Here is a 27,639-nt window from a genome sequence, read left to right on the forward strand (position 1 = left end):
TCCAAGGATTCACAGCTTAAAAGAATCAACCACCTGCCCTGCACAGAGGCATTCAGCACTTATGAACATGGCCCAATTTCCCACTGTCTCCCTCAGTACTTCACTGCTCCGTAGCCTTTACTATAGTTCACAATGGCTGTGAGAGCTGCCTGCTCTCCTGTCACTGCTAACGATTTCACGGAAGCAATGCTTTCCTTATATTTATCCTGCTGCTTTAATCTTTGGCTATTAGTCTTTCATTTTGATGCAATGTTTAGGTCAAGAGTGTCTAGAAACCCTTGTAAACCCTGGCTTCCTTCTACAACTTCACCATCACCAGGATAATTTCATATTCCTTACAGTAAACTAGGTCTCTCAACCACTCTTCAAGTCTGGTTGAAGAATTTTCATTCCTCAAGTTCAGATGAGGAGACCCAGGTATAGGAAAGTTAATAGATTTTCCCGACAACACATGGTCAGTGAATTAAAGAGCTATCAAGCACTCTCAACCAGGGGTGATTTTGAACCCTTCCCCTGAGGGAAGACTTGGAAATGTTTGGAGATATTTTTGGTTGTCACAACTTGGTGGGAGAGGATATGTACTACTACTGGCATCTACTGGGTAGAGGCCGGGGATGCTGCTAAACATCCTACAATGCACAGGACAGCCCCATGACAAAGAATTCCTAGCTCCAAATATCAATTGTGCAGAGGCTGAGAAACCCTGACCTAGACCCCAGTACAGTTTTTTTTTCTTATAATTCCTATTCTGTTAGACTGGCTCAGGTTCTATACACAGCTTGGACTTTGCTAGTAAGACTTTTTCTTTTCTCTTAGTTGTCTCAAGTTCTATACACAGCTTGGACTTTGCTAGTAAGGGGACCAACCAGACCCATTAACCAGTATAATGACATTGCCCTTCTTCAAGATCTTTTTCTATCATCCACTGGGATACGGTCCTAATAACTATGCAAATCTACAGTGACTATGGAGTCCATGGCAACTCCCCTAGAGTTGTGAAATGCACTAATATGCCACTTGTACAACCTTAAGTGGAAGCTCTCTGTGGGTTGCTACGTAAGTTACTTAGCCCCCCGGCCCTAAGTTTTCACTTCTGTAACATGGAGACAGTGATCTCTCTCTTGCCTGTTAAGAGGATTTGTATGTGTGTGTGTGTGTATTCCCTAGCACAAAGCCAGCTCATGGAAGGAGAGACATAAATTGTAGCTAATATTCCAGCATACTGTTTCATTTACACCTATCCAAGAATATTTTCTTCTTTTTGGCATAGGCAAGGGAGATTTGTTCAGCATTTGAATGGAAAGAATGTCTGAAAATGATTCTAAAAGGGCAATAATGAGTTCAATTGGACATTTTGCTTTCTTCAATGCCTTCTTAATTACCTGAGACCCAATTTTCTCCTTCTCACATAGTACTTAAGAAATGTCAGAGAAGTGACTGAAGTACCTTTAAACACAGAGCTCTGCTTTCCCCAAGCAATTAGGCAGATAATGCTTACAGCTTCTGTTATAACTGTAGTTGATAAAGGCTGGCATCCAAATGAGTAATAAAACTACTTAACAATTATGAGAATTATAGTATGCCCATCAAAGAGCTGTGTATGCTGAAATAAGGTGTCAGTGCCATATTATGAAACCTGAAGCCATCTGGGGCTTCACTAATTATAACTTCTATAGAGATAAATGGCTAAGTCAGGAGAGTTCCATTCTCACACCCATAAGGAGGGGGACAAGAAGAAATGCAGAATTGCCTTTCTGGATTAGAGTGAAAAAATGATATATAACCACGTTATTTATTTATTTATTTAGTTATTTTTTATTATACTTTAAGTTCTAGGGTACATGTGCACAACGTGCAGGTTTGTTACATATGTATACATGTGCCATGTTGGTGTGCTGCACCCATTAACTCATCATTTACATTAGGTATATCTCCTAATGTTATCCCTCTCCCCTCCCCCTACCCCACGACAGGCCCCGGTGTGTGATGTTCCCCTTCCTGTGTCCAAGTGTTCTCGTTATAACCACGTTCTTTGGGATAGAAATTTGACAAACACAGAATTGAAGCCACAGTGCAGCTGAGCTTTGTTTTACAAGGATTTACAAAAAAGTTCCTGTGGTTAAGTAAGTTTTGAATGCCTCTGGCCCCTTGTTAATTTACAGTGCATGTTAGCTTATTAAAGAGTCTAAAATCTCCTGAGGCATCCGAGGTCAGGGAGAGGTATAACAGCGTGGTATCAAAGAGGGAAGGGGGTGTCTCTTGTTAAGGTGAAGATTAAATAGGTTGGCTATTAGTAAGCAACTTAAAATTGAAGCCAGCATCTCATTTCTCCGAGGGTGAAACAACAACAACAAAAAATCGTGAAATATGAGTGTAACCAAAGAGAACCAGAACCCAAGATCTTAGATTTGGTGGCGGGGCACACTGGGGCCTGACTGGGGATCAGATCCAACAAGAACATTTCTAAAGAGTCTGTGGGACTATGTACAACCTGCTTTGAGCAGTTGATACCATGTGACATCAAGACACAATGGCAATGGTCAGCAGATGAGACCTAGTTTCCTCCACACCTGGTTTGGAAGCAGAGCTGACCGTCCCTTGCATTGAGCAAGTCCCTGTTTTTGGGGGAAGGTTTAAGAAAGGAAAGGATCCCTCAAAAGGGAGATACTAGACTTCTTGCTCTTAGTACAGATGGGAGCTCCCGGGACAAACTGGAAAAATAAAGCGGTGACATCATATTTGGGCTTCAAGTTATAGCAGCAGGTAAATCAATTACAAGGATAACAATCTCCTCCCACCCCCATCATTCTCCTTTTACATGGTTGCAAGCACTTCTGTAGTGCATTGTTTTTCTTCTTTACAAATGGAAGTCCAGTCTTGAGTAAAGCCTCATCATGGAAAATGACAGCCTCATTTGGAAGTATACTCGAAACTTATAAGGAGACTCATGGCCCATGCACTCTTAGGAACTGTCCCTCCAGAGAAGGCCCTGCATTAGTCTCTTCCTACAGAGACAGCTAGGTTGGAGAAGGGGAGATGTCATTACCTCCAGGCAAAATGTTTGGCCATTTTGGTGGTATGCCCTTTTAAAATAGGGGAGAGGAAGAGTCACAGTGTCTATGGCAGCAAAGGTGTCTTACCTCTTGCCCGTCTTTGCTGATGTTGTCATCGGCATGCCTGGCAACGATGGAGAGGAACTGTAGGAGGCGGTGGAGGGTGTCACAATTGCAGGGAGGTAGAAGGTATATGAGGAGCTGCAAGGTGCCCAGCTGTTCCTCTGGCTCCAATACTAAGCAAGGCAAAAAGAGGTACTCAAATAAAAGGGGAGCCCATACCATTCAGGCACAGAGGAAAGGCCTCCTCTCAATTGTCTTAAGAAAGGGATTATCAAGGCAAGTCCCATTTCATGCCTTCACTCATTTGCCCATTGCTTTAGCAATTTACCAGCAAGATTCTATGAAATATATAAAGCCAAATTAGACCTGGAGAAGTGTAATATCTAGAAAAATAACTGTAATCCAGGTTAAAATAAAAGGTAACTCAATTTCCCTTACTTTCTTCTCCCCCCTTCCCTGGCATTACTCATCACCTAGTTTAAGGATTCCAGTCTTCCATTTTTGGTAAATATTTATTAACAATGGCTGAAAATTGGTGAACATTCTGAAATTTGTTTATAATGAATTTAAGGCTCTTTTCTGTTGAGCAATTCACAAGAGACAGATATTTTGTTGGCAATAACCATGATACAGCAAAGACAATGTATTCTCTCTCTGTTGTGATCCTACTGGAATTGTAGCATTGGAGGAAGAAATGTATGGAGGCTGACCCAGGTTTGGCCTATCTCTCCTCTACCTCCTCCTTTTTTTTCTTCTTCATAGGATCTGTAGCTACAGCCCAGAAGCAGCTATGTTGAAAACCCTGGCACTGGGCTATGACATCTTGCTTCCCCTGGAATGTTGCTTTCCTCCTTTCTCACTCTGGGTTCCCATAGTTCCCTCCTTCTTCGCACTAGAAACACAAGCTCATTTTTAGGCACAGACTCAATGTGAACTCTTGTTGGTACTCTAAGCACTAACTCATAGCACTTTCTACTTTTCTTGGGTCATTTGAAAGTATCTCAAATTCTTCTTGGTTATTTCCATTTGTTTTACTGCAACTTTCTTCTTGCTAATTATTCCCAGGGTAAATCTGAGAAATTCCCCCAAATAGCTCACTCTTTAGAGATTGATAAATAAGGACAAAAAATTATCAGGAAAGATATGCATAAAGTTATGATGAATGAGTTGGACATCTTAGTATTCCAGGGCCACTTTCCCACATATGACTGTATTACGCACAGAGAGTGTTGATGAAAGCTGTGTACAGCTCCCTGGTGAGAAGGGGGTCCGGCATGTCCCTCAGGAACTCTTTGAGCAAGGCTGCCACATCATGAACACTGTGCTCCTCCTCCAGAGAGACATCAATCCCACGGTCAAATTCCTCACGTAACTGGAAAAACAACGGTTCGAGTGGCAGTCACGTAACACCATACCTCAATGTGCAGTGCCCAGCAAAAGAAGTGCTGTGACATGTAGTATCTGGAGTTAAGTCTGCACAGACCCCAAGAAGGAGAAGCAAACAACATCCTCACCTTGATCTGCTGAGTTTACACAGTCCAGTTACGAATATATATATATGTGTATATGTGTATATATGTGCATATATGTGTATATATGTGTATATATATATATATATATATAAGCACTAAATAAAACTATCTGTGGATTTATTGTTAATGATGTATGCAGAATGGCTTAGTAATGACAACCAGGTTAGGAGGAACACCTAAGAGGTGGAAGACAATTTAGGTCAACTATAAATGTGGGAGGGAGGAATTAATCTATTACACAGCGTTTCTGTGTGTCACCAATTCTGCCATGTTTGAATGTTGATATTTTACTGAATCACTCAGCAAGAAAGCAAAGAGATTTTTTTTCCTGCACAAATGAAATTAAGAGCCCTGATAAGAGATTTATGACTAAGACTTAAAAGATGACAATAACTAAATAAAAGCTGTCTTAGATTTGTCAAAGTAGTCTTATTAACAATTACCAGAAGGATTTCCTGCCTTAATCATTATATTAGGTCTATTATCACTTACAGCAGCAAGAAAACACAGTGGCAAGAGAGTAATAACTCCACACCCTACTTTTATCTGTAGCATCTCAACTTTTCTTATGCATTGTTCTCTGCTGTAGAAATAATTATGTAAGTTCATAAACCTACACTATGCAACAAACTTCTCTAAGAGTTTATTTGTTTTTCAATCTTTCATCCATCCATTAATTCAACAAAGATTACTACACATTTCCTGTGTCAGACCCTGTTACAAGCCCACAAAATACACTAGTGAATAAAGAGGCAAAGTCCATCTAGAGAAACAAGGTGATAAGCAGGTAATCCCACAAATAATTCACTCTTAACATTGTGGTTAGTGATCTAAGGAAAAAGTGCAGGGTGCATAAGGGGTTATATAATAAAGTAAAATGATGAGTGAGTTAGGGCATATTTCATACTTGAAATCTACTTCTAAGTAAACACTGATTATATTTTTATTGGGTAATCCTTAAATACAACTCCATGCAAAGGTTTCCCCTTTAATGGATCCAGATATAACTGATGAGTAATTTCTGGCACTCGCTACCTGTCCACCTGATGAGAATGAATACCCATCACTGTCCTGAACTACTCATTGATTCCAGACAACACGCCATCAGCGTGTGTCAGGCAGCCAAAACAAAGAAGGCTTCCACTGGCACTCCTCCAACTTGTGATCATTCAAACACACCATGCTTCTTTTCCGACCATACATGCAGGCAGAAAGAATGGAACATGCAAAGATCTTGGCCTATGAAGTTAATGGTGACTGGTTAAATTGTGTAATCTTGAATTATGTTTCTTAATCTCTCTAAGCCTTGACAGAAGTGGGTCAAAGAGGCTACTGTCACAGCGGTTGGCAGATTCAATGAGATAATATTTGTAAAAATATTCTGCAATCCTGCACAGGTGAGAGGCCTATGAACTATTACCATACTATCTTCCTGCAAGTTCTGTTATGAAACATTAAATGTTGATCCATTTAATGTTGTTTCTTGTGTGACTATTAAGAATAAAAACCAACCAACCAATCAGAAAACATATTTCCATTGAAAGCCTTTTTTGTCTTGACAAAAAAAGATAGATGAAGTATTTATTTCAATTACTTTCAATAATATGAACAAATATCATTTCTTCAGCTTCTTCCAACTAAAATTTGTTTTCATTTGAATTCATTTTTGAGTTGCTGAGTTCCTTATTTCCTTCCATTGAAAACAACAGGAAGAAAATAATGCTTTAATTTTCCTTCACCAACAAATGAACTCTTTTCCCAAAGGATGGTTTGCCTTTTATGAAGCCATCACGAACACAAATACCTGCCTCATCACAGGAACCTATTGTTGAAGTTCTAATATCAAACTTCAGTTGCAGGAATGTTGCACAGGGCTGAAGGAAACAAAGGAGCACAGTCCCTATGTGAAAAGCAAACTGGGGGTCAATGGTTCTATGGAAACTTCATAAGAATTATTTATTTTTGATAAAGTAAAGCTATAAAAATAGCATCTTATGTGAAGGGAATGTTAATGGCATTTTTCATATCACATTTTAGTAAAAATGGGTGCTACATGCAATTTTTTATCATTTATTGATTGGTCACTCTGAATTTCCTGCTTTTGCAATTTTCAATAAGATGTTTATAAATTAGTTTTGTTTGGCTGCACATGGCACAGATACATCCAGACGTTTTGCTTTCAAGTGTTTGATCCTAACTGTAACAACATTTCTGAGTTGTTGCCTTTTACCTCCTGGAATTCAATTATATTATAATAACTTGGAGGGTAAAAAAAAAAAAAAAAAGATCAAATGGAATTTGTATAAACTTGAACTTTGCAAAAGGTAATTCAACTGAAAGTCATGTGAAACAAAATATAATCTTTACTTTTCACTTACTTGTCTCACTCTCTTTTTTGAGCTTCCAACTCGGAATATCCCCACTGTCTGGAGGCCTGCAAATAAGCAAACAAAATCAACAGTCTTGTTTTATGACTTGAGACTCTGGAGGAAATCAAAATAGAGAGCAGAATGCCAGCACAGTGCCATAACATGCAGAGCAATAGTAACTTGACAGCATACAGTAACACTTCTTTCATCTCACACTATTTCTATTTTCCAGATACTTAAAGGTCAGCCCTTTACGCACCAGAATTTTACGTTAAATGTTTCTGATCAAATATTTTTCATGTGATATTTTATATTTCTAATCTTCTCCTTATCAGAGAAAATGAGCTTTTTTTTTCATTATTCAGAATTATTACCTAAACACACATTTTATAGGGATTCTAGCTCTTTACCAATTTCTAAAAGATATTTCTCGTTTGTCTGATCATAATTAAAGTGTGCTTCTTAAAGAAAATCTGGAAAATGCAGAAAAATGTAAAAATAATATACTTTTAGAAATACCTGATGTAGAAATAATCACTCTTACTTTTCTTTTTCTCCTCCCTCCCTCCCTCCCTCCCTCCCTCCCTCCCTCCCTCCCTCCCTCCCTTCCTTCCTTCCTTCCTTCCTTCCTTCCTTCCTTCCTTCCTTCCTTCCTTCCTTCCTTCCTTTTTTTTTTGAGAGAGGGTCTCACTTTGTTGTCCAGGCTGGAATACAGTGGCGTGATTATGGCTCACTGCAGCCTTGACCTCCTGGGCTCCAGTGATTCTCCCACCTTGGTGTCCAGAGTAGCTGGTACTACCAGCACATGCCTCCATGCCTCCATGCCTGACTAATTTTTGTATTTTTTGGAGAGACAGGGTTTTGCCATGTTGCCCAGGCTCAAGCTCAACTCCTGGGCTGAAGTGATCCACCTGCCTCGACATCCCAAATTGCTGAGATTACAGGTGTGAGTCACCGTGCCTAGCTAATCTTTCATTTTTTAAAATCCAGCCTTTTCTACATGAATGTAGGTATTTTTACATAGTTGAGATAACGCTGCATATATATATATATATAATATCTATTGACAGAATGTTACTCCCTTCCCTCACTATCATGTCACATGAATTTTCACTCATGCTAGTAACAATTCCTTGGAAATGTCACTTAAAAGGGATAAAAGACTACCAGTTTGGTATAGTGTATATTGCTCAGGTGGTGAGTGCACCAAAATCTCACAAACCACCACTAAAGAACTTACTCGTGTAACCAAATACCACCTGTTCCCCCCAAAATCTATGGAAATATAAAAAAGATGCAAAATATTCTATTGTATGAATGGGCCATAATTTACTCCATATTCCCCTCTGAATGGTGCACAGGTCCCCAAAATATACATGCTTATTTTGCTATTATAAATGACCCTATTGTGAACAACTCTGTGCACATGTTTTTGTTCACATTTCTGATTGCTTTTACTAGGATCATGTCCTAGATGTGAAAAATACAGTGTCAGTGCTGAGGTTGAGAAACTCAGTTCTAAAAAATTAGGTCTCTTAAAAACACAAGTAATTTCACTATAATATACTATAAATGTCAACAATAGTTCCTTAATGCATTACATTTCCAGTCAACATCCACATAAGGGTCACACACTGTGATACAGTCGATGTGCCTTTTAGTCTCTTAATCTGTGTTTCCTCCCTCTGTTTCCCTTTTCCTTATAATTGGTTTGGTGAAGAAATCTCAGCTATTTCCTACTGTAGATCTTCATATTGTTTGGATTTGGACACTCCATGGTGTCATTTGTATGTTCTTCTCTCCCCTTTATTTTCTGTAAAGAGATAGCTAGAGCCAGAGATTACTCTGATTGCGGTGTGATTTTATAGGGCAAGAATACTTCACAAAAAGTATTGTGTACTTCCTTTGGGAGCATGAAATATGTCTGAATGGTTCTCCTTTTTCTATGCCGGTCATTAATCATTGCCATTGATGAGCATCGTGTATATTCTTTCACTGGTGGCTCATTTTATCTTCATTTGGGACAATCAATTATGAGAGTGATGGGATATTGGAGCTGCTAACAGCCATTTGAAGCCACATGAAGAGAGCTGGTCTGAGAGTAAAGCCAGCAGAGGACACTCATGACGTCATTTGAATCCTGGATCCAGCTGTGCCTAAATCTAGATCAGTCTCCCAGTATATAAAGATTGTTGTTGTTATTTGGGGGAGGTCACTTTGCTTAATCTAGTTTTATCTGGGTTCCTTTCTCTTGCCACTGAAAAATTTATGACTAGTACAATATATAATTAAATCAGAAAGAATTGTATTTTTTAGATACAGAATTGGGGTCTTGCTATATTACCCTGGCTGGTCTCAAACTCCCAGGCTCAAGTGATCTTCTTGCCTTGGCCTCCCAAAGTGTTGGGATTACAGGCTTGAGCCACAGTGCCCAGCCTTAAATCTTTGTAACATTATTTCTTTACATCCAGAAACAAAGTAAACATCTCAATTTCTTTTAGTTCTGTTTTCTGTCTCTTGGTAGAAAGAGAATAGTCCCACCTGTGTAGAAAATGTCCTTATGTGATATCATGCTGCTGTAGAAATTTCAATTATTCAGAAACCATGTGAAAATAAAAAAATACATGCAGCCAAAATTAAAATTACTGCGACCTGCTATTAAAGTTTTCTATTTCATACATAGAAGATTCATTTGGTTCATTCAGAGTCTATTTCTCTCTATATAATAATATATGCCAGGCACTATTCTAAGTACTGTATGCACATTAATTAATTGAATCATTGCACAACTTTTGAGGTGGGTACTTATGTTCATTTTGCAGATGAAGAAATATAATTCTGTATTTTATTTTAAATAGTGTGATTATCCTGTTTTCAAGCTCCCAAAGTGATAGAAGCAATAAATTAGGCAATTTCATTATTGTGCAAACATCATAGAGTGTACATACACAATCCTAGATGGTATAGCCTACTATACACCTAGGCTATATGGTAGAGCCTACTGCTCCTACACTACTAACCTGTATATCATGTGACTGTGCTGAAAACTATAGGCAACTGTAACAAAATCTTAGGTATTTGTGTATCTAAATATAGAAAAGGTACAGTAAAAATACAGTATTATAACCTTATGCAATCCCCATTGCCTATGCAGTCCATCACTGAGGGAAATGTCATTATGTGGTGCATGACGGTGTGTGTGTGTTTGTGTGTAGAGAAAGAGACGTACGTTCAAGGTACATAGGTAATACACAGGCATGTGAAAGATAAGGTAAAAAAACATAAAAGAACCTACACTTAAAATTTTGTATAAACAAATTTATTAGGTCATCCATATGTTATCCTGTGATTTCCTTTATAATGAATTAAGAAATTGAGATATATCCTTAACAAATTTTAAATAAAGTTCCATTTTTATTAGAAGGAAACAGATGAGAATGTTAATAGTAGTTATGTCTATATGGTAGCCTCAGAATTTTCTTTGCTTTCACATTTACTTTATTACAACGAGCATATTATTTTTATAGTAAAAAAGTAATTAAACTTTTCCCACGTACATAACACACATGCTAACACTACAGCAAACAAATTTAGTTTATGAAAATGGCAGTTTAATAAGCCAGAAGTCTAAATTTCAGAAAAATTTTTAAAGAACTGTATATCATTCTTAAGTCAACTTAGTAACTGGAATTGAGTTGCAAAGGGTGACTTGGAGAAATTTTAAGTGGACAGCTTCCACAAAAATGCAAATGGCAATATATAAACCTGTTGTCAAAAATGATGTATTTTCTATTAAAAAAAACTGGGGAATCATCACTTAAGTTGAACTCTTACTTTTTAAAGGAACCCTTGTGAGTAACCTCCTAGGCTACTTTTATGTATAAACAATAAAAGTGGCTCTGGTCTGTTTGAAAGAGGTTCTAGTGACAAACCCAGCCCAACCAACCTGATCCTTCACTAAATTGCTTGGCCTCCAAAGTCACTTTTGAGGACTACTGGGAGCGAAGCAGTCTGAATATCATCAAGTTGATTCACCCCCTCCTCCAATCTTGTTTAGCCCCACAATCTCTTAAGCAAACACTCACATCTGTATACTTTCACACAGGAAATTTCAGTTCAGAGCTTGATCAGATGAACACAGAATTGACATTGGGTACTTCAATGAATGATGCTTGAATAAATGAAAGTCCTTAGTACTTTAGACAGACAAGTCTACTTACCATGTTTTTCTAGATGCTGACAGCAGCTGTCCACCAGCCTAGGGACCTGTCTGTAAATAGGATTCAGACTGAGTTTCTTATCTCTGGCTTTTTCTTTTTTACTTTGAGCCTCAGCAGGCAAGGAAAGTTGTAAAGCTTCTAGTAGTCGAGACTGATTGTCATCAAGATCCGTGATAGAATCCACTGACATGGCACCCTGCAAGTGACACAGAGCTGTGAACATAAAGTACAGATAGCCAAAAAAACCAGCTGCCCCCAGATGCTAACCAATACATACTTTTGCTCATGACTCTTTATCACACTTGAAATAATATTGCTTGATTTCTTTAATTGTTCTGTTTGTATATTGAAAGAAAAAATATGCCTTTTGAAAAAGTTAGAAAACCTCTACAAGGTTTCCTCAAGCTAATAATGGCAGTTACAATTTCAACAATAGACAAAATTTTCCAAATGGAAGAACAAGCGATGGGAAACATATAATTAAAGTATTTTGGCCCAACCACTTCATTTCTTGAAACAAGAAAAAAATTACATACTCAATGAATGAGGTAGTCAGAGAAGTTTTGTAAATAAAAAACTCAACTATGGTTCTAGGAAGTAGATTTTTAAAATATAATGATTCCATAAAACAGCCTGAGCTTAGTTTTCCTGAGAAACAGCACAAAGTGCTTTATTAGAGAGGTGGTCCTGGGAAACACCTATAGGGGAGGGGGGAAATGAGACAAGGAAGGAAAGGCAGCTGACGAAGGGAGCATTATCAAGTCTATTATCATTGTGGGCAACTGGAGTTCAATCTTTCTGGGGAGCTCTAGGAGACAGCTGTAGATCATGCACCTTAGAGCTATCCCTATCAAGTGAGAGAGCTGGGGTATTTATACACCAAGCCCCAGGAATCACTTCTTAAGGGCAGCCTCTGGTGGGGGCAGAGAGATAATATTATCTCCTAAGTACTTACAGCCTGCCATTTGGATGGGCTGGGTGCCTCTGGCATCAGAGAAAGCCCTCAGCAAAGAAATAAGGTGTTGGCAGATGGAAGGTGAGCTGGCATGCTAGGAATGGTAAAGGGTCAGGGAAAGGGAGCAGGGAACCAATTGTATTTGCCACACCCATACTTGATGAAGCACTGAGAAAGCAGTTGGCTAGCCAGGCCTGGACAGAGGAGAGGGCATTTGGGAGAACAATTGCCTGAGCCCTACATTCCCAGAAAGCTAAAATTTAGAGTTTTAGTGTTATTGTTGTATGACAATACACAGTCTGAGACACAATGACAGAATTAGAAGAATAATTCCATCATGCAAATTCAGGCATTCCATAATTTTGTAATTTCTTCATTTTTAAACATAGTCAATACTGCAAAAACAGCAATGGATCAGGTCTCTCTCTACCTCGGACAAGCCCTGAATGTTAGGGGCTGATTGAAAAATGTGGGTTTTAAGTGGGAAGTGTCTGGAGTTTTAACTAGGGCAGTCTTCAACAGCTGGAGGTGGCAAAAATTTTGGGTCTCCACGTGACAGTGAAAAAAGGGAGAGAAGGTCAGGTGTGGTGGCTCATGCCTGTAAACCCAGCACTTTGGATCACTTGAGTTCGAAAGTTCAAGACCAGTCTGGGCAACACAGTGAGACTACATCTCTACTAAATAATAATAATAGCTAGGCGTGGTGGTGTGCATCTGTAGTCCCAGCTACTGGGGAGGCTGAGGCAGAAGGATCGCTTGAGCCCAGGAGATTGAAGCTGCAGTGAGCAGTGATCATGCCACTGCACTCCAGTCTGGGCAACAGAGCAAGACCCTGAGTCAAAAAATAAAAGATAAAAATAAAATGCAGATTTGTTTTTAAAAAGGGAGAGAAGATCTTCCAGTGACCTGGAAGCTTTAGAGATGCTTATGAACTGACTCAGCCAATCACCAACCAGTTTGCCTGAACAATTCAAATAATAGCACAGTACCTAGAACATAGTACTTAACAACTGGTACCATATTGTTAGAGTATTTGAAAGAGGATATATAGAGGATTCTATGGTTCTGTTTGAGAAAAAGAAATGCTCCATTGATAAGGAAAAAGCTCATTGTTTAGGAAGACCCACCACCAATTCATTTGGCCAGACATGTTCTCAGACTGGTGATGAAGAAAGTATTAATAGCTGAAACACCGGGCCTTGCCCTCAAGCCTCACAGTCTAGTGGGCAAGTATGGCAAGACTGACAGATTACAAGAGACCAGAATCAATGGTGATATTGTCGAATGTTTAAGAGAGCATGCAGCACAGATGTGACAAAGGAGGGACACCAACAGCTTCAAGAGGAGTCAGGACAAGGTCTGAGGCTATGCAAGGTGCCACATGCCCAGTGCACATTCTTCATTAATGGAGTTTGTTGACAGACACCTGAACACCAACTACATATCCAGTTTTCACATGAACAAAAAGTCAAAGAATAACTGTACATCTTCAGTTTTCCTAGCACTGGTGTCAGAGCAAATACTGGCCACCTTACCCTCCTCCTAGCCCGAGGAGCTGGTTCCGGGGTGTTTGGGGACGTTGACTCATTTGGTGTTTCTGAGGTTGAGCTGAGAGATGAGTTACTGCTTGAGAGTTCTTTGTTTTGTCTTTTATTTCCAAATGGGAGGAGGGAAGCCACAAAGTCAGATGCATCTTTCTGCTCATCCCTCTGCAAGTCCTGCTTGAGTTTATAGGCCCTGTCATTCGCAATGACTTGGGATAAGGGCATTCCAAATGCCTGCGGGATGAATTCTGGAATCAAAAAACAGACATTCACTTTCAGAGACTGACTGGACCAGTGAACACTCTCATTTATGTTTCAGACCTAAGTAAGGACAGACATGTTCAAAGGAATGTTTTCTGAAGAATTGACTCATCGATCAAAATAAAAAGGTGACATTCGTGTTAATCAGAATGGCCCAAGTTTCCATTTCAATAAAGAAAACTAGTATTTATAAACACACATCTTAGACATCTAGGTCTCTAGTTTTTCTCCATGTCTCTAGTCTATACATTCATTCAACAGGCATTTATTGATTGCGCACTACGTGCCACAACAAGCTAGGCAATGGGAAGCACAAAGCTTATAAAAGATACAATCCTTTCTCCTGAGGTGTTCAGAGTATGGGTTGGGGTGAAGAAGTGAATAATCAGAAATGCAAATCATGGTAACAGACTGACTATTAGGTGTTATAATAGAGAGATGCATGAAGCTAAGGCTGAAATTTAGTCAACTGAATACACTTTGAGGTTCCCAGCAAGAATAACCTGACAGGCAGAGGAGCAGCTTGGGAACTGCTTGGGAAGGAGTCTGCTCTGTTTTCGTTGTGTTCCTTATCCCCACATTCTATTTCCAGCCAGCTAGGTTGGGGCTGTCACTCTCGTGATCTACACTCAAGCCATTCTACTGGCCACATGCAGAGTGGACTCAGCCACTAAATATCCTGTGGGAGGCCCAGGAAACAATTTGTTAAATCCTTTAGTAAGGAGAATTTGGGGAAAGGGGCATAGTGCAGAAATTGATGGCTTTATTTGGAGACATACATAGATTTCCTTTCTGAATTTCTGTCATAAATCTGTTTGTATACACATACCTTGGACCCTTAGGGCCAGGAGTTTTATTGGCAATATTTTAGATTCATGCTGAAAGGCACTAATAATGTAATCAGATGTATTATTCTTTTTAGACTACAAATTAGGTCTCCTAGCAGCAGTAAGTTGGAATCTAACCTCTCCATTGTTTTTAGAAGCCCTATGAATGAAACTAAAATGATCAAGGGAAAATAATTCTAAGGTTGGTTGTTCTTTTGAAAGAAAAAGCTAACATTAAATTAGGTAGAAAGATACTTTAAAAAGTTTTCCTCCTTGATCCATGGCAACATTTCGAACACCACTGGGCTAATGACCAAGTCTACATTAAAAGCAGAAATGTTACTTGAAAAGCCTGCACCTCTGGTTCTATAAAAGCATGCAATTTGTTTTGAAGTAAAAAATCAAAACTTTAGTATTTCGGGATTTTCAGAGGATGCTTGCCATTCTTTAGCAAAAAGCTAGGTGATATATGGTAATAAAAAATAATTAGGTACTTCTCCTTTGAGTGATCAATTTAGACAGTGTAGTGAGGTATAATTCTCACTATTGATAATAGGCTGTGTCTACTACTAGCAAAACCTTCTGTTATGTACCCTGAGGAGATGCACGTGTGCGCACGCGCGCGCGCGTGCACACACACACACACATAGATATAATTTTGTCTGTAGAAATGATCAAATATTACTTTTAAAAGGTTGGAAAAGTCTGGAAACGTGGATGGTGAGGCTGACAACTACATGAAATAACAGAGGGCATAATAAGAGTGAAAAGAACATTGATAAATGTAGCAAGTGACACATCTGCTCAGGTGGGCATATGCATGGCAGGGATTTACTATAAGATGGGGACTACTGAGCCCTTTCCCAGTCATTTTTTCCATCTAAGGAAAACCAACCAGACTAGTTTAGAGACTTCTTTTACCTCTGGTGCAGATCCTCCCCACCAGCAAATAATTCTGCCTTGTTTCAGGAGAAGAGCACCCAGCAGATGCAAAGGCTCCAACTCTTCACACCTGCTGTACCTGTGCCCTACACCACCTCCCTTTGCATGATATGTAGGTGTGACTTGGCATCCTGCCAGCCTTTCTGCCTCTCCCTGGTTCCCATGCTCTCCCACCTGTCATTCAACTATGGATAAGTTTAAACCATGGATAATGGTATACTGCACTCAAGAGCTCAAAAAATTTATCCAGTACTCTTCGAGTATAAATAGGGTTCAGCAATTATTTTCTGTAAAGGGCGAGATAGCAAATATTTTAGGCTTTGTGGATATGGCTGGGGCTTAGAATGGCTAGGATGCAAAATGATAGGGTGCTCGCACTCAGCATGGGGCAAGCGCAGAGTCAGCATGCAGACTGAGCATTTCCTTCAATTCTGTGGCCTAGGTGCTCAATTTGCCTCACTCCAGCCTCCACCCTGTTGGCAGGCTGCACAGTCTTTGTGGTAGCTACTCAACCTGCCAGTCTAGCAGGAAAGCAGCCACAGACAGTAAGTAAATAAATGGGCATGGCTGTGTTCTAGTAAAGCTTTATTTACAAAGACAGCTGGTGGGCCACCCCTGCTATAAATTACATCTTCTTGTGCCTGTATCTTCAACCTCTTTTTTTCTACTATTTTTTTTACTACATATATTCAAGCAGCTACTTCTTAAAAAAAATAAATAACCCTCGACCCACTCTTTTCTTTTCTCCATGGTTTACCCCCTCTCCTTTTGCCACAGTTAAAATTCTCTAAAGTGTTCCCTTTACTTTCTGGCCTATAACTTTCTCACCTACCACTCTTTCCTCACTTCATCCTGTCTAGCTGATACCTCCATTAGATTCTAAAGCAGCTCCCTCTAAGTCATTGCTGTCTTCAGGGTCATTAAATTCAGTGTTTTTGACAGCTCTGTTTCATTTGCCCTTTTGTCATCCTTTAACCCTGATTGCCATTTCCTGAAATGCTCCCTGTCCTTTGCATCTTGGATATACTAACTGGGTTTTTCTCTACCTCTCTGGCTACATTCTTGCCCCTTTTTCTGGCTTATCATCTTCTACCTGGGTTTTCAATGTGGAAGGTCCTCAGAGCTCAATCTTAACCCTCCTCATCACTCTTGTCTCTCTATGTAATTAACAGCATGATACCCATAACTTAAACTTCCATCCATACACATTTCACACCTTATTGCTACCTCTAGCTCAGACCCCTTCTTTGAGCACTAACCACTTCTTCCACCTTCTTATCTGGATGTCCCAAAGGCATTTCTTACTCTTCGTCTTCCCTTACAAGGTCTTACTCAGATTTCCAAAAGTTTGCCTGTTCTTCATGTGCGAGAACCAGAAATCTGAGAGTCATCCTTGATACTTCATTCCTTCTTACATCCCATTTTCACTCCATCATCAAATCTTTATCATGTCACTTTCACATTATCTCTTTTTTCCATTCACTTCTCTCCACTTCCACCATCACTCCCACCCTAGTCTAAGGTACCATTATCTTTCTCCTGAACTTTCAAATCAAAAGTCATGCTGTGGCCCAGTACTGTGTGAGCTGGCCCCTTCCTAACCTTCTCAGAAACCACACACTCCCTGGTTCTTTCCTCTCTTCTTATCCTAGAAGTACTACCACTCAATGACAACATTCAATATATGTTCTTTGATAATTTCTGCATAGTGATATCTGATAACTTGACTGTTCTGCTATTTAATATGGAGCAAAATTAAAAGTTGTATGAGCTATTTGTACCTAGTGTTACTTCACAGCTCACATACAGTGACATACCTAGACAGTGAGGAAAATAAAACATGATACAATATGATTTCACCATAAAGAACGGTGCCAGAACTGAACTCTTTCCAGATACACATATGTATGTGGATACATATATGGCATAATCCAAAAATATCCTGGCAAGGGTTGTTGGGGGTACAATCTCCCAGAGTTACATCATAGTAAAACCTATTCCCCATGTGCTCAGTTTAGGAAGCCCATTAATAAAACAAAGTAGCTATTTTTAAAATTACTTAATTTTAAAATTACTTTTGACACAGAAAGAAATTTTCAGAAGTTTTGAAAATTTTAAAAACTCTTTTGGTTGTCAAGAAATATAACTAAGAGAAATTAAGGACTTGGAATTATTCTGTATGAAAATATGTTTTCTGATTAGTGTCAATCTTGAATTAGTTTCCATATGTAAATCAAAAGTCACATGGGCACTGCTTAAGTGGCATGGGGAACATAGGAGTGTCACATGATCCGCTATATATCAAGGCAATGAAATAACATACAGGACATGATTCATTCTGATGAAATCAATTAATATGGTAGCATATCAACCATTTATGAATCACTATTGGGAGAGCAATTCGATTCTAAAAGGCTGCTTCTGTTTATTTTTAGATTACCTAACTCAGGAGATCATTTAGTTTCCTGTTTTCCTTCTTTTACTCTTGGTTTCAAATGACCATTTTTCACATGTGCAGCTGTTACAAACCCAAATGCTAATATCCAACTGGAAGGAAATTATGTGAATAGATTACATCTGTGCCAGATTGGCACCCCCCCCCCCCCCCCCCCCCGCCTCATCCTCACCCTGGTTCCCAGGACATCCATGCAGTGACTCCCAGTGTTGACATGTAATTAACCTTCACTTAGGCCTAGGTTACTTTGTTTTTAAACATTAAAGCTACTTAATTTTTTTTTTTTTTGGCACGAAGCCTGATATTTCCCCCTTAGTTGGGTGGGTGATACGTCTTTTCTTTGGAACCACCAGGACCTGCCTTCCTCTTCCCACTTAGCTACCTTTGAGGCAGTATAGAACATTTCAGTTTTCACTAAGCCTATGTAAATATGATTTAGTTTAAAAAATCTATAATGGCCCAGTATGTATTGTTCGATTACTTCCCTGGCCCTTCCTTCCATTTTAATTCAAATTCTTACTTCCTGCTGCTTTGAATATATAATATATGTAAGCAAACATACATCTCCTTCTGTTGAGGGAACATCTCATCATTCTTTTGAGGAACCTCCTGCAAATATGCTCACTCTGCTTAGTCTAGCCAAATGGATACTTTCTGAAAAATCACCTAAAGTCCAGATTAGATGTATTTAAATCCCAATATCAATATCATCACCCTAGAATAAACCAAGTTTAAAAGAGAATACATTACTAATACCAACCTCAGTGATCCCTTTAATATGCTCTATACACATGGAAAATTGCTCTAATCTGGAGACATAAAAGTGCTCTACTGCAGGAACAGAATGAGCAAAAACTCTAGTTTAAAAGAGCAATGCTGGCTATTAATATTTAGGTCATTACAAAAATAAGGGCACAAACATATCAACAATTAAATATAACACAATTTATCAGACTATAATAGGTAGCTGGACCACCCTTAGCCTTCATTATTCCAGCAGTAGAATCTGCTGTGACAGAACGTGCCCTGGTGAGTATCCTAGTTAATATGGATCAGAGTTCTCATCCTAGAAGTTGCACATTAGATGCTCTTAAAAACACCCATGCCTGAGGTATCCCTGCAGAACAATCAACTCAGACTCCCTGGGGTGGGGGTCTTGGACTTTTTAAAGGTCCACAAGTGATTCTATTGTGTAGTCAGGAGTGGGGATCACTGACACTTTCACCTTTTTTCCAATTTGAGGTAAACATTTGAAATGTCTGAAGATATTTGGGTTGGGGGTGGTGTTACTGGCATCTAATGAGTAGAGGCCAGGGATGCTGCTAAACATCTCACAATCCACAGGATAGCCCCTACTCCAGATAATTATCCAGTCTAAAATGACAATAGTAGCAAGGTTGAGAAACCTCACTCCAAAGGAAGTAAAATAATGGTTTTCCATTCTTTAGAATTCTTCACTTTTTTTAGTCTAAAGAACCAAATGTCATGACTGTTCAAGATATAGGTGTAGAGACTGAGATCAATGGTATGGAATAGCTCTTGTCCAATACTGATCCCAAAGCACTTTTTAATACCCTTGGTGTCATCGCCTTCCATTACTTTTAAGGCAGAAATTATATCATTATATAAAAGGACTCCAAGATGAGATGTGTATGGCTGTTCTCATTCAAGACTCATTGACTGTGTCACATAAAATGAAAATAAATGCATACATGGTACCATTTAGCAACCACTTCATAACAGACCATAAAAATAAGCAGCAAAAAGTGCGGTGGCTCACGCCTATAATCCCAGCACTTTGGGAGGCTGAGGCAGGCGGATCATGAGGTCAAGAGTTCAAGACCAGCCTGGCCAGCACGGTGAATTAGCCGGGCATGGTGGTGCGTGCCTGTAATCCCAGCTACTTGGGAGGCTGAGGCAGGAGAATTGCTTGAACCCAGGAGGTGGAGGTTGCAGTGAGCCGAGATTGTGCCAATGCACTCCAGCCTGGGTGACAGAGCAAGACTCTGTCTTAAAAAAAAAAAAGGCACAAAAAATTGGACTGCATCAATGGGGCTCAAGTGTCCATTATGTGGGCTCAAAGAATATCAGTTTTAAATGACCATAAATACCTCTGAGAGAGTGGCTAAAGTTTTAGTTCCCTAAATAGACACACAAGGGGACACAAAACAGTATGATGAGAGTAAACAATTCCCAAAACATACGAAGCAAAAGATGAGTAGTATACTGTGATCTAACATAAAAATGCTGAGAATGCATTTGTCAATTTTGGCTTTTGTTGCCGCTGCTTTTGGTGTTTTAGACATGAAGTCCTTGCCCATGCCTATGTCCTGAATAGTATTACCTAGGTTTTCTTCTAGGGTTTTTATGGTTTTAGGTCTAACATTTAAGTCTCTAATCCATCTTGAATTAATTTTCGTATAGGGAGTAAGGAAAGGATCCAGTTTCAGCTTTCTACTTATGGCTAGCCAATTTTCCCAGCACCATTTATTAAATAGGGAATCTTTCCCCATTTCTTGTTTTTGTCAGGTTTGTCAAAGATCAGATGGCTGTAGATGTGTGGTACTCTTTCTGAGGGCTCTGTTCTGTTCCATTGGTCTATATCTCTGTTTTGGTACCAGTACCATGCTGTTTTGGTTACTGTAGCCTTGTAGGATAGTTTGAAGTCAGGTAGCGCTTCTGCACAGCAAAAGAAACTACCATCAGAGGGAACAGACAACCTACAGAATGGGAGAACATTTTTGCAATCTACTCATCTGACAAAGGGCTAATATCCAGAACCTATAAAGAACTCAATCAAATTTACAAGAAAAAAACAACCCCATCAAAAAGTGGGTAAAGAATATGAACAGACACTTCTCAAAAGAAGACATTCATACAGTCAACAGACACATGAAAAAATGCTCATCATCACTTGCCATCAGAGAAATGCAAATCAAAACCACAATGAGATACCATCTCACACCAGTTAGAATGGCAATCATTAAAAAATCAGGAAACAACAGGTGCTGGAGAGGATGTGGAGAAATAGGAACAGCTTTACACTGTTGGTGGGACTGTAAACTAGTTCAACCACTGTGGAAAACAGTGTGGCGATTCCTCAAGGATCTAGAACTAGAAATACCATTTGACCCAGCCATCCCATTACTGGGGATATACCCAAAGGATTATAAGGCATGCTGCTATAAAGACACATTCACACGTATGTTTATTGTGGCACTATTCACAATAGCAAAGACTTGGAATCAACCCAAATGTCCATCAGTGACAGACTGGATTAAGAAAATGTGGCACATATACACCATGGAATTCTATGCAGCCATAAAAAAGGATGAGTTCGTGTCCTTTGTAGGGACATGGATGCAGCTGGAAACCATCTTTCTCAGCAAACTATCACAAGAACAGAAAACCAAATACCGCATGTTCTCACTCATAGGTGGGAATTGAACAATGAGATCACTTGGACACAGGAAGGGGAACATCACACACCAGGTCCTATTGTGGGGAGGGGGCAGGGGGGAGGGATAGCATTAGGAGATACACCTAATGTAAACGATGAGTTAATGGGTGCAGCACACCAACATGGCACATGTATACATATGTAACCTGCACGTTATGCACATGTACCCTAGAACTTAAAGTATAACAAAAAAGAATCGCCCTCTCATGTTCAACCATTATATTTCATTTATATATATTTTAAAAAACAAATTTTGTTGTACAAAAAAAAATGCTGAGAATGCACTTACAAGTGGGACCTAAACATGTTGATATGGACACAAAGAAGGGAACAAGACACACTGGGGCCTACTTGAGGGTGGAGGGTGGGAGGAAAGTGAGAATTGAAAAACCACCTGTTGGGTACAATGGTGATTAGCTGGGTGATGAAATAATCTGTACAACAAACCCTTGCAACACAAAATTTACCTATTTAACAAACATACACATGTACCCCTGAACCTAAAACAAGAGTTTAAAAAAAATACTAGGCCGGGCGCGGTGGCTCAAGCCTGTAATCCCAGCACTTTGGGAGGCCGAGGTGGGCAGATCACGAGGTCAGGAGCTCGAGACTATTCTGGCTAACACGGTGAAACCCTGTCTTTAGTAAAAATACAAAAACAAACAAAAAACAAGCCCCCCCCCCCAAAAAAAAACTAGCCAGGTGTGGTGGCAGGCGCCTGTAGTCCCAGCTACTTAGGAGGCTGAGGCAGGAGAATGGTGTGAACCCAGGAGGTGGAGGTTGCAGTGAGCCGAGATCGTGCTACTGTACTCCAGCCTGGGTGACAAAGCAAGACTCCACCTCAAGAAAAAAAAAAAAAGAAAGAAAACAAAAAAAGACTAATAGTCACTGACAATTCCCTAAGGTTCCTGGATTTTTAAAAAGGAAAATACTTAAGTGAATATCTAATCTGGGAATTTTAAATTTAGGGGGTGGCAGGGTGGGCATTGGATGAGTTTCAGGCCTTTGATAAAGCATCATCATTGTCAATGCTTCTTAAAGGGCTCTGTGACCCCCAAAATATTAAGGGCATTTGCTTTAACCTGTCTTGGCTGAGGCAATGTAACAAAGTAAAACATAAGCATTCACATTGGTTACAAATAAATATTTTTCAACTGGGCGGAAAAAAAAAATGCTGAGAATGGCCTATCTTCAGTAACCCATGAGGATGAGACTGTTTCTTTCCAGTAATCATGGTAGGTGTATTCAAACTCTCATTCAACTAACCCTGCCTGTCTGGATTTGCCAGACAGCTGGTTAGCGTTAGAGATGCTGTCCATGGCTTCTCAACCCAGATCCTCTTTATGTATAGCTGATTGGTCAAAATAATAATTGGAACCATAAACTTGGCTGAGGTCACACTCTCCTCAAACCAGCTGAATTCATCAGTTCAGTACAGGGTTGCTCAAACACAGAAGAGTAGACCAAAACAGCCCTTAATGACATTTCATTGTAGAAATCCAGTTTTCATAACAGAGTTGAACCATGTATACCTACGCAATTCAATAACCCCACCAAATTTAACCATTATGCTCCATGGAAGATGCATTTACATTAGTTACTTTATCTTTTACCTTTGTCTTTGTTTTTCTCCTTTCCTAGTGAATCCAGTTTCTTTCTTAAAGATTTCTTTCTCTTTTGTCCATCTATAAATATTAAAAGGAGAAGTTATAAAGATAAACATAGAAGTGATATTTTACAGTATCAATAATTACATTTGAGCAAAAGTATGGCTTTTCTCTTGCTTCACTGATAATTTGACATTTTAAACAAGTAACAGCTCTGAGAATACATGAAAATCCTGACTTGGATAGCACATATCACCAGAATTTTGGTATATATTCTTGAATTTCCTTTCAGTCATGGAATGTATAGGAAACGTACCTCCTTTGGAAGTAATTTAGCTTTGACATTTAGATAGGTGTAATTTTACTATTATCTAAGCCTCTTCCTCTTCTCTGTGGTTACATAACTTAATGTTCATCTTGAACCAAATCTCCATGAGAAGAGAATTAACAGCATATATAGCTTTGACATTCATGAGCTAGGAGAGTACAACTGGATAAGAAAATGGATTTGGAAGTCCATAGAACAGTACCATGCTGTTTTGGTTACTGTAGCCTTGTAGGATAGTTTGAAGTCAGGTAGCGCTTCTGCACAGCAAAAGAAACTACCATCAGAGGGAACAGACAACCTACAGAATGGGAGAACATTTTTGCAATCTACTCATCTGACAAAGGGCTAATATCCAGAATAAAATGGGAATTTCACAAGGTTGTTGTGAGAATGAAATGAAACAACACATATAAAGCTCTTCACAGGGAGCCTGACACAGGTCAGGCTACTTTCTTTGTGGGGAGTTCCATGTTATAGCTATATTGTAATTGAGTTAACCATTCCTCCATTGATGAACATTTTGGTTGTTTCTCATTGTTCACTATAATAAGTAAGAAATACATTCTTTTACAGTCTAGTATTTGCAACAAATGTACTTAATGTGTCTGTTTAACTCACCAAATAATAAAGATACCACTCATATCACTGGGCAGCTGCAATCAAATTCCTGGGCTGTCATCATAAAATATTGGCATTCATCATTGCCAGAATGCATTTTGAGGTTATGCAGCTGTCAATTTAGCATGTGGGAGGTGCAAATTCAGAATCCACACTGTCATCAAATAGGGGACATGCAGACCATGCCACAAGGAAACGTATGGTGAAAAAAATGATTAAGAATTGTTTGTACAGGACACACTAAAAATGTAAAGAAAGAGATTCAGTCCAATACATTTAAAAGCAAGACTATAATATCAGGATAAAACAGAGTAAGCATTATGAAACAGAAATGAGCGTTCCTGGTATCCTCACAGAGTTGCAGATGTCCCTAACTTCTCATTTTTTGGAGGCAAAAGAACATCACAATATAATCAACAGGCACATTCAGTCCTTCCTTCTTTTCAAAGATTTCAAAAATGACTCTCCTGTCACCAAAAGAAAATAGTTCATAAGAATCTTCATTCTTGTAGTCACGTAATTTTTATAGGGGAAATTATCTAAATCAGTTGTAATGTATTTGATGGCAACAGCCATCAATCTCTTCCATTATGTATATGTTCATAGATATGAACAACATCTAAAAGATGATCTACTAGGGCCTGCCTGACTTATTACACAGATCGTAAACATACTAACTGTACAAGATCTAATCTGTTCTCCAATTAGACCTTACAGGTCTTTTACTCTGTAACACTTTGTTCATAGCTAGTCCATATCTCAAATGTATTTGACAGTAACAAAAATTCTTTCATTTAAATAGTTGACCCAGCAGAATAATTAAACCATCTATTAAAGCTTGAGATTTAATTTTTCATAACAAATGGGAAGATCCTAAAATTCAAACAAGCTGTCAAAGAGTCAGAATACATACCAGATAGAGGACATTATTTTTAAAAGATAGAATGATTCTTAAGAACTTTTTAAAAACTTATGAGATGTATTCTATGTAGATGTGTATAAATATAAATGTTCTGTCTAAATAATAACCATAAGTCCAACTCCAACATATCTAATAGCCAAGTTAAGCCAAGTTAAGATGTAGACTATTGCTAGTACCTGAGAAACCACCTGTATTCTTCCCTCTTCCTAGCCCCAGATAATTACTAGTGTGACTTTTGCAATGATGACTTATCAGATTTTATTCATAGTTTTACCATCTATTCATGCATTTATAAAGAATATGATTTTGTTTTTCCTGTTTTGGGATGCAAACAGATGGAATCACATTATGGATACTGTTTCTTGCCTTGTTTATTTTGTTCACCAACACTTAATGAGATTCATCCTGTTGAGGCAGGTAGCTGTAGATCATTCCTCTTGATTGCTATATAGTAGGGGTTTTTGGTATGAATATACCACAGTTCATTTCCTCATTGAACTGTTGATGGCATTTGAGTTGTTTCTAACTTGGGGTTATTAGGAACAATGTTTTTGAAAAATTTTGCTCATGTCTTACAAGCATGTACGTATACAAGTCTCCCTGAGACAGTGGTTCTTAAAGTGTAGTTCTGGGACCAGCAGCATCAGTATCACCTGGGAACCTGCTAGAGGTACAAACTGTCTATGGTCCCACTCCAGATATGCTAAATCTGGAACTCTGGGGTGTCACTCAGCAATGTGTGTTTGAACACACCTTCTAAGGGATTATGGTGCACATTAAAGTCTGGTTCACATTAAAGTCTGGAACCACCACTCCAGGGTATATGTAAAAGTTGCATTGCTGGATCTATGTATATGCAATTTCAGACTTTATTTGGTAAAATCAAACTTTTCAAAATAGTTTTGCTCATTTATATTCCCACAAATATGAGAGTTTACATAATCCCACAAGGATAATATATACCTTAAACTCCAAAACTCCAGACAACACCTTGAAGTCCCCTTATAGGCAAAGTATGATCTTTGAGAATGCTGGCCTATTAAAAAATACTTAATTACTTACAACAAAAATTTTTCACTTAATTAGATAGAGGTGAATGTTATGAATAGGTAACTATACAAAATGATGGATGACATGCAATAATGTGAAATGAAGCATTGCGTTAGCACACCATTTTCTCTTTTAAAATCCTCAGCAAAATGACCAGAGATGCACGGTGAAACTGCTTATTCCTCTTCTCCTTTGTGATTAATCTGTGGTTTGCCTTGGAGTCCCCCATTTTTGAAGAATAAAATGTCTCATCTTTTGTTCTCATAAAGCACAGAAAACTTTGTGAGAAAGCTCAAGAGGCTTATGTGCTTGCAATCATACAGAACAGTTTATGTTCCACCAGCTCCTTGGATGGCAATAACTGTGATTAAATGCCATTCTGTCTTTTAAAGAAATGCAAGCTCCACAACTACCAATACTGCACATAAGTGTTTTCATGGTGCATATGGTGATGACTGCGTGCTTGCTAACTGCTCCCAGTGTGTGCACTGTCTTACAGACAAGTGACCTGCAGGAAGAACTTGGGTAGCATGCCCTGATAAAATACATCTTGGAACAAGCACATAGGGATTGGCCACCTTTTGCCCTCTTTTCACTAGGAATTGTGGAAGTCCTCATTAATGTGTCCAGAGGAAACCATGTCCTACCTGAGAGACCTCACAGACACCTGTGACACAATAGCAGATGGCAAGGCAGCAAGCTTTCCCCGTCCTAGTGACCCCAAAGCAAAGGACCCAACTGTGTGGAAGGTGGTTAATCTGGGCATCCTCTTGGGAAATACCAATACCAAACAGTGTCTTCAGGAGGGTCGAAAACAAGAAAACATGAGATTGCTCCCTGAGACATGCTTTTTATGGATTCATTTGCTGTTAGGGATGGTGTTCCATTTTAAGGCTTCTTTCTCTAGTTAGACTAGCTCTCTGAGGGTGAAACTAGGCTTCCTAGGCTTTTGTCTCCTTCCAAGTGAATAGCCCAGTGCAGGGCATGCCCTGAGGACATGTCAGCACTGTCCAAAGCCAGGAAGTCAGATGGAGCTTTTGGGTTGGGTCTAAGCAATGAAGTACATATCTCCTAATTTTAAAGTGATCATATTCAGAGAATGAGGCTTATAAACTGGTATTTTCCATATTACAATTAATTCTAGAGATAATAATAAAAATATTGTCCAAGGAAAGATTTGTTTAGGTGACAGAAGGAAGAGTAAGGGTTACCTTTGGGGAATAAATATTACCTGAAAGAGGGTATAAGGGAATCTTCCGGGGTGCTGAGCATGTTCTATATCTTGATCTGGTTGGTAGTAACATGTCATTCACATATTAAAAACCTATCGAGCTGTGCACACTCATATTTATGTACATTACTATATATGTTATTCCTCAATAAAAACAATAACAAAAGACCTCATCATTTTTGCAGAAGTGCACTAATATGAG

At 39.0% G+C, this 27,639-nt stretch overlaps 1 protein-coding gene across 18 annotated transcripts in view; it reads right to left on the reverse strand.

Moving 5' to 3' along the window:
• ARHGAP6 (Rho GTPase activating protein 6) overlaps positions 1–27,639 on the reverse strand; it is a 551,232-nt gene that overhangs the window by 40,573 nt on the left and 483,020 nt on the right. For 13 of the 18 annotated variants that reach the window (XR_012430348.1, XR_012430349.1, XR_012430351.1 and 10 more), the window contains 6 exons: positions 23,295–23,366; positions 13,728–13,984; positions 11,238–11,433; positions 7,027–7,082; positions 4,338–4,488; positions 3,141–3,289 (listed from right to left, as the gene is read on the reverse strand). Coding sequence is in view for 11 of the 18 variants with exons in the window: in XM_015443316.4 (XP_015298802.1) it covers positions 3,141–3,289; positions 4,338–4,488; positions 7,027–7,082; positions 11,238–11,433; positions 13,728–13,984; positions 23,295–23,366 (881 nt within the window). In the remaining 7 variants the exon portion in view is untranslated. Of the gene's footprint in view, positions 1–3,140; positions 3,290–4,337; positions 4,489–7,026; positions 7,083–11,237; positions 11,434–13,727; positions 13,985–23,294; positions 23,367–24,234; positions 24,256–27,639 lie in introns of those variants that run through there. The other 5 variants (XM_045383371.3, XM_074030123.1, XM_074030124.1 and 2 more) reach the window with 2 other exon arrangements.

The sequence above is a fragment of the Macaca fascicularis genome, chromosome X (assembly GCF_037993035.2).
Source record: "Macaca fascicularis isolate 582-1 chromosome X, T2T-MFA8v1.1".
NCBI lineage: Eukaryota > Metazoa > Chordata > Mammalia > Primates > Cercopithecidae > Macaca > Macaca fascicularis.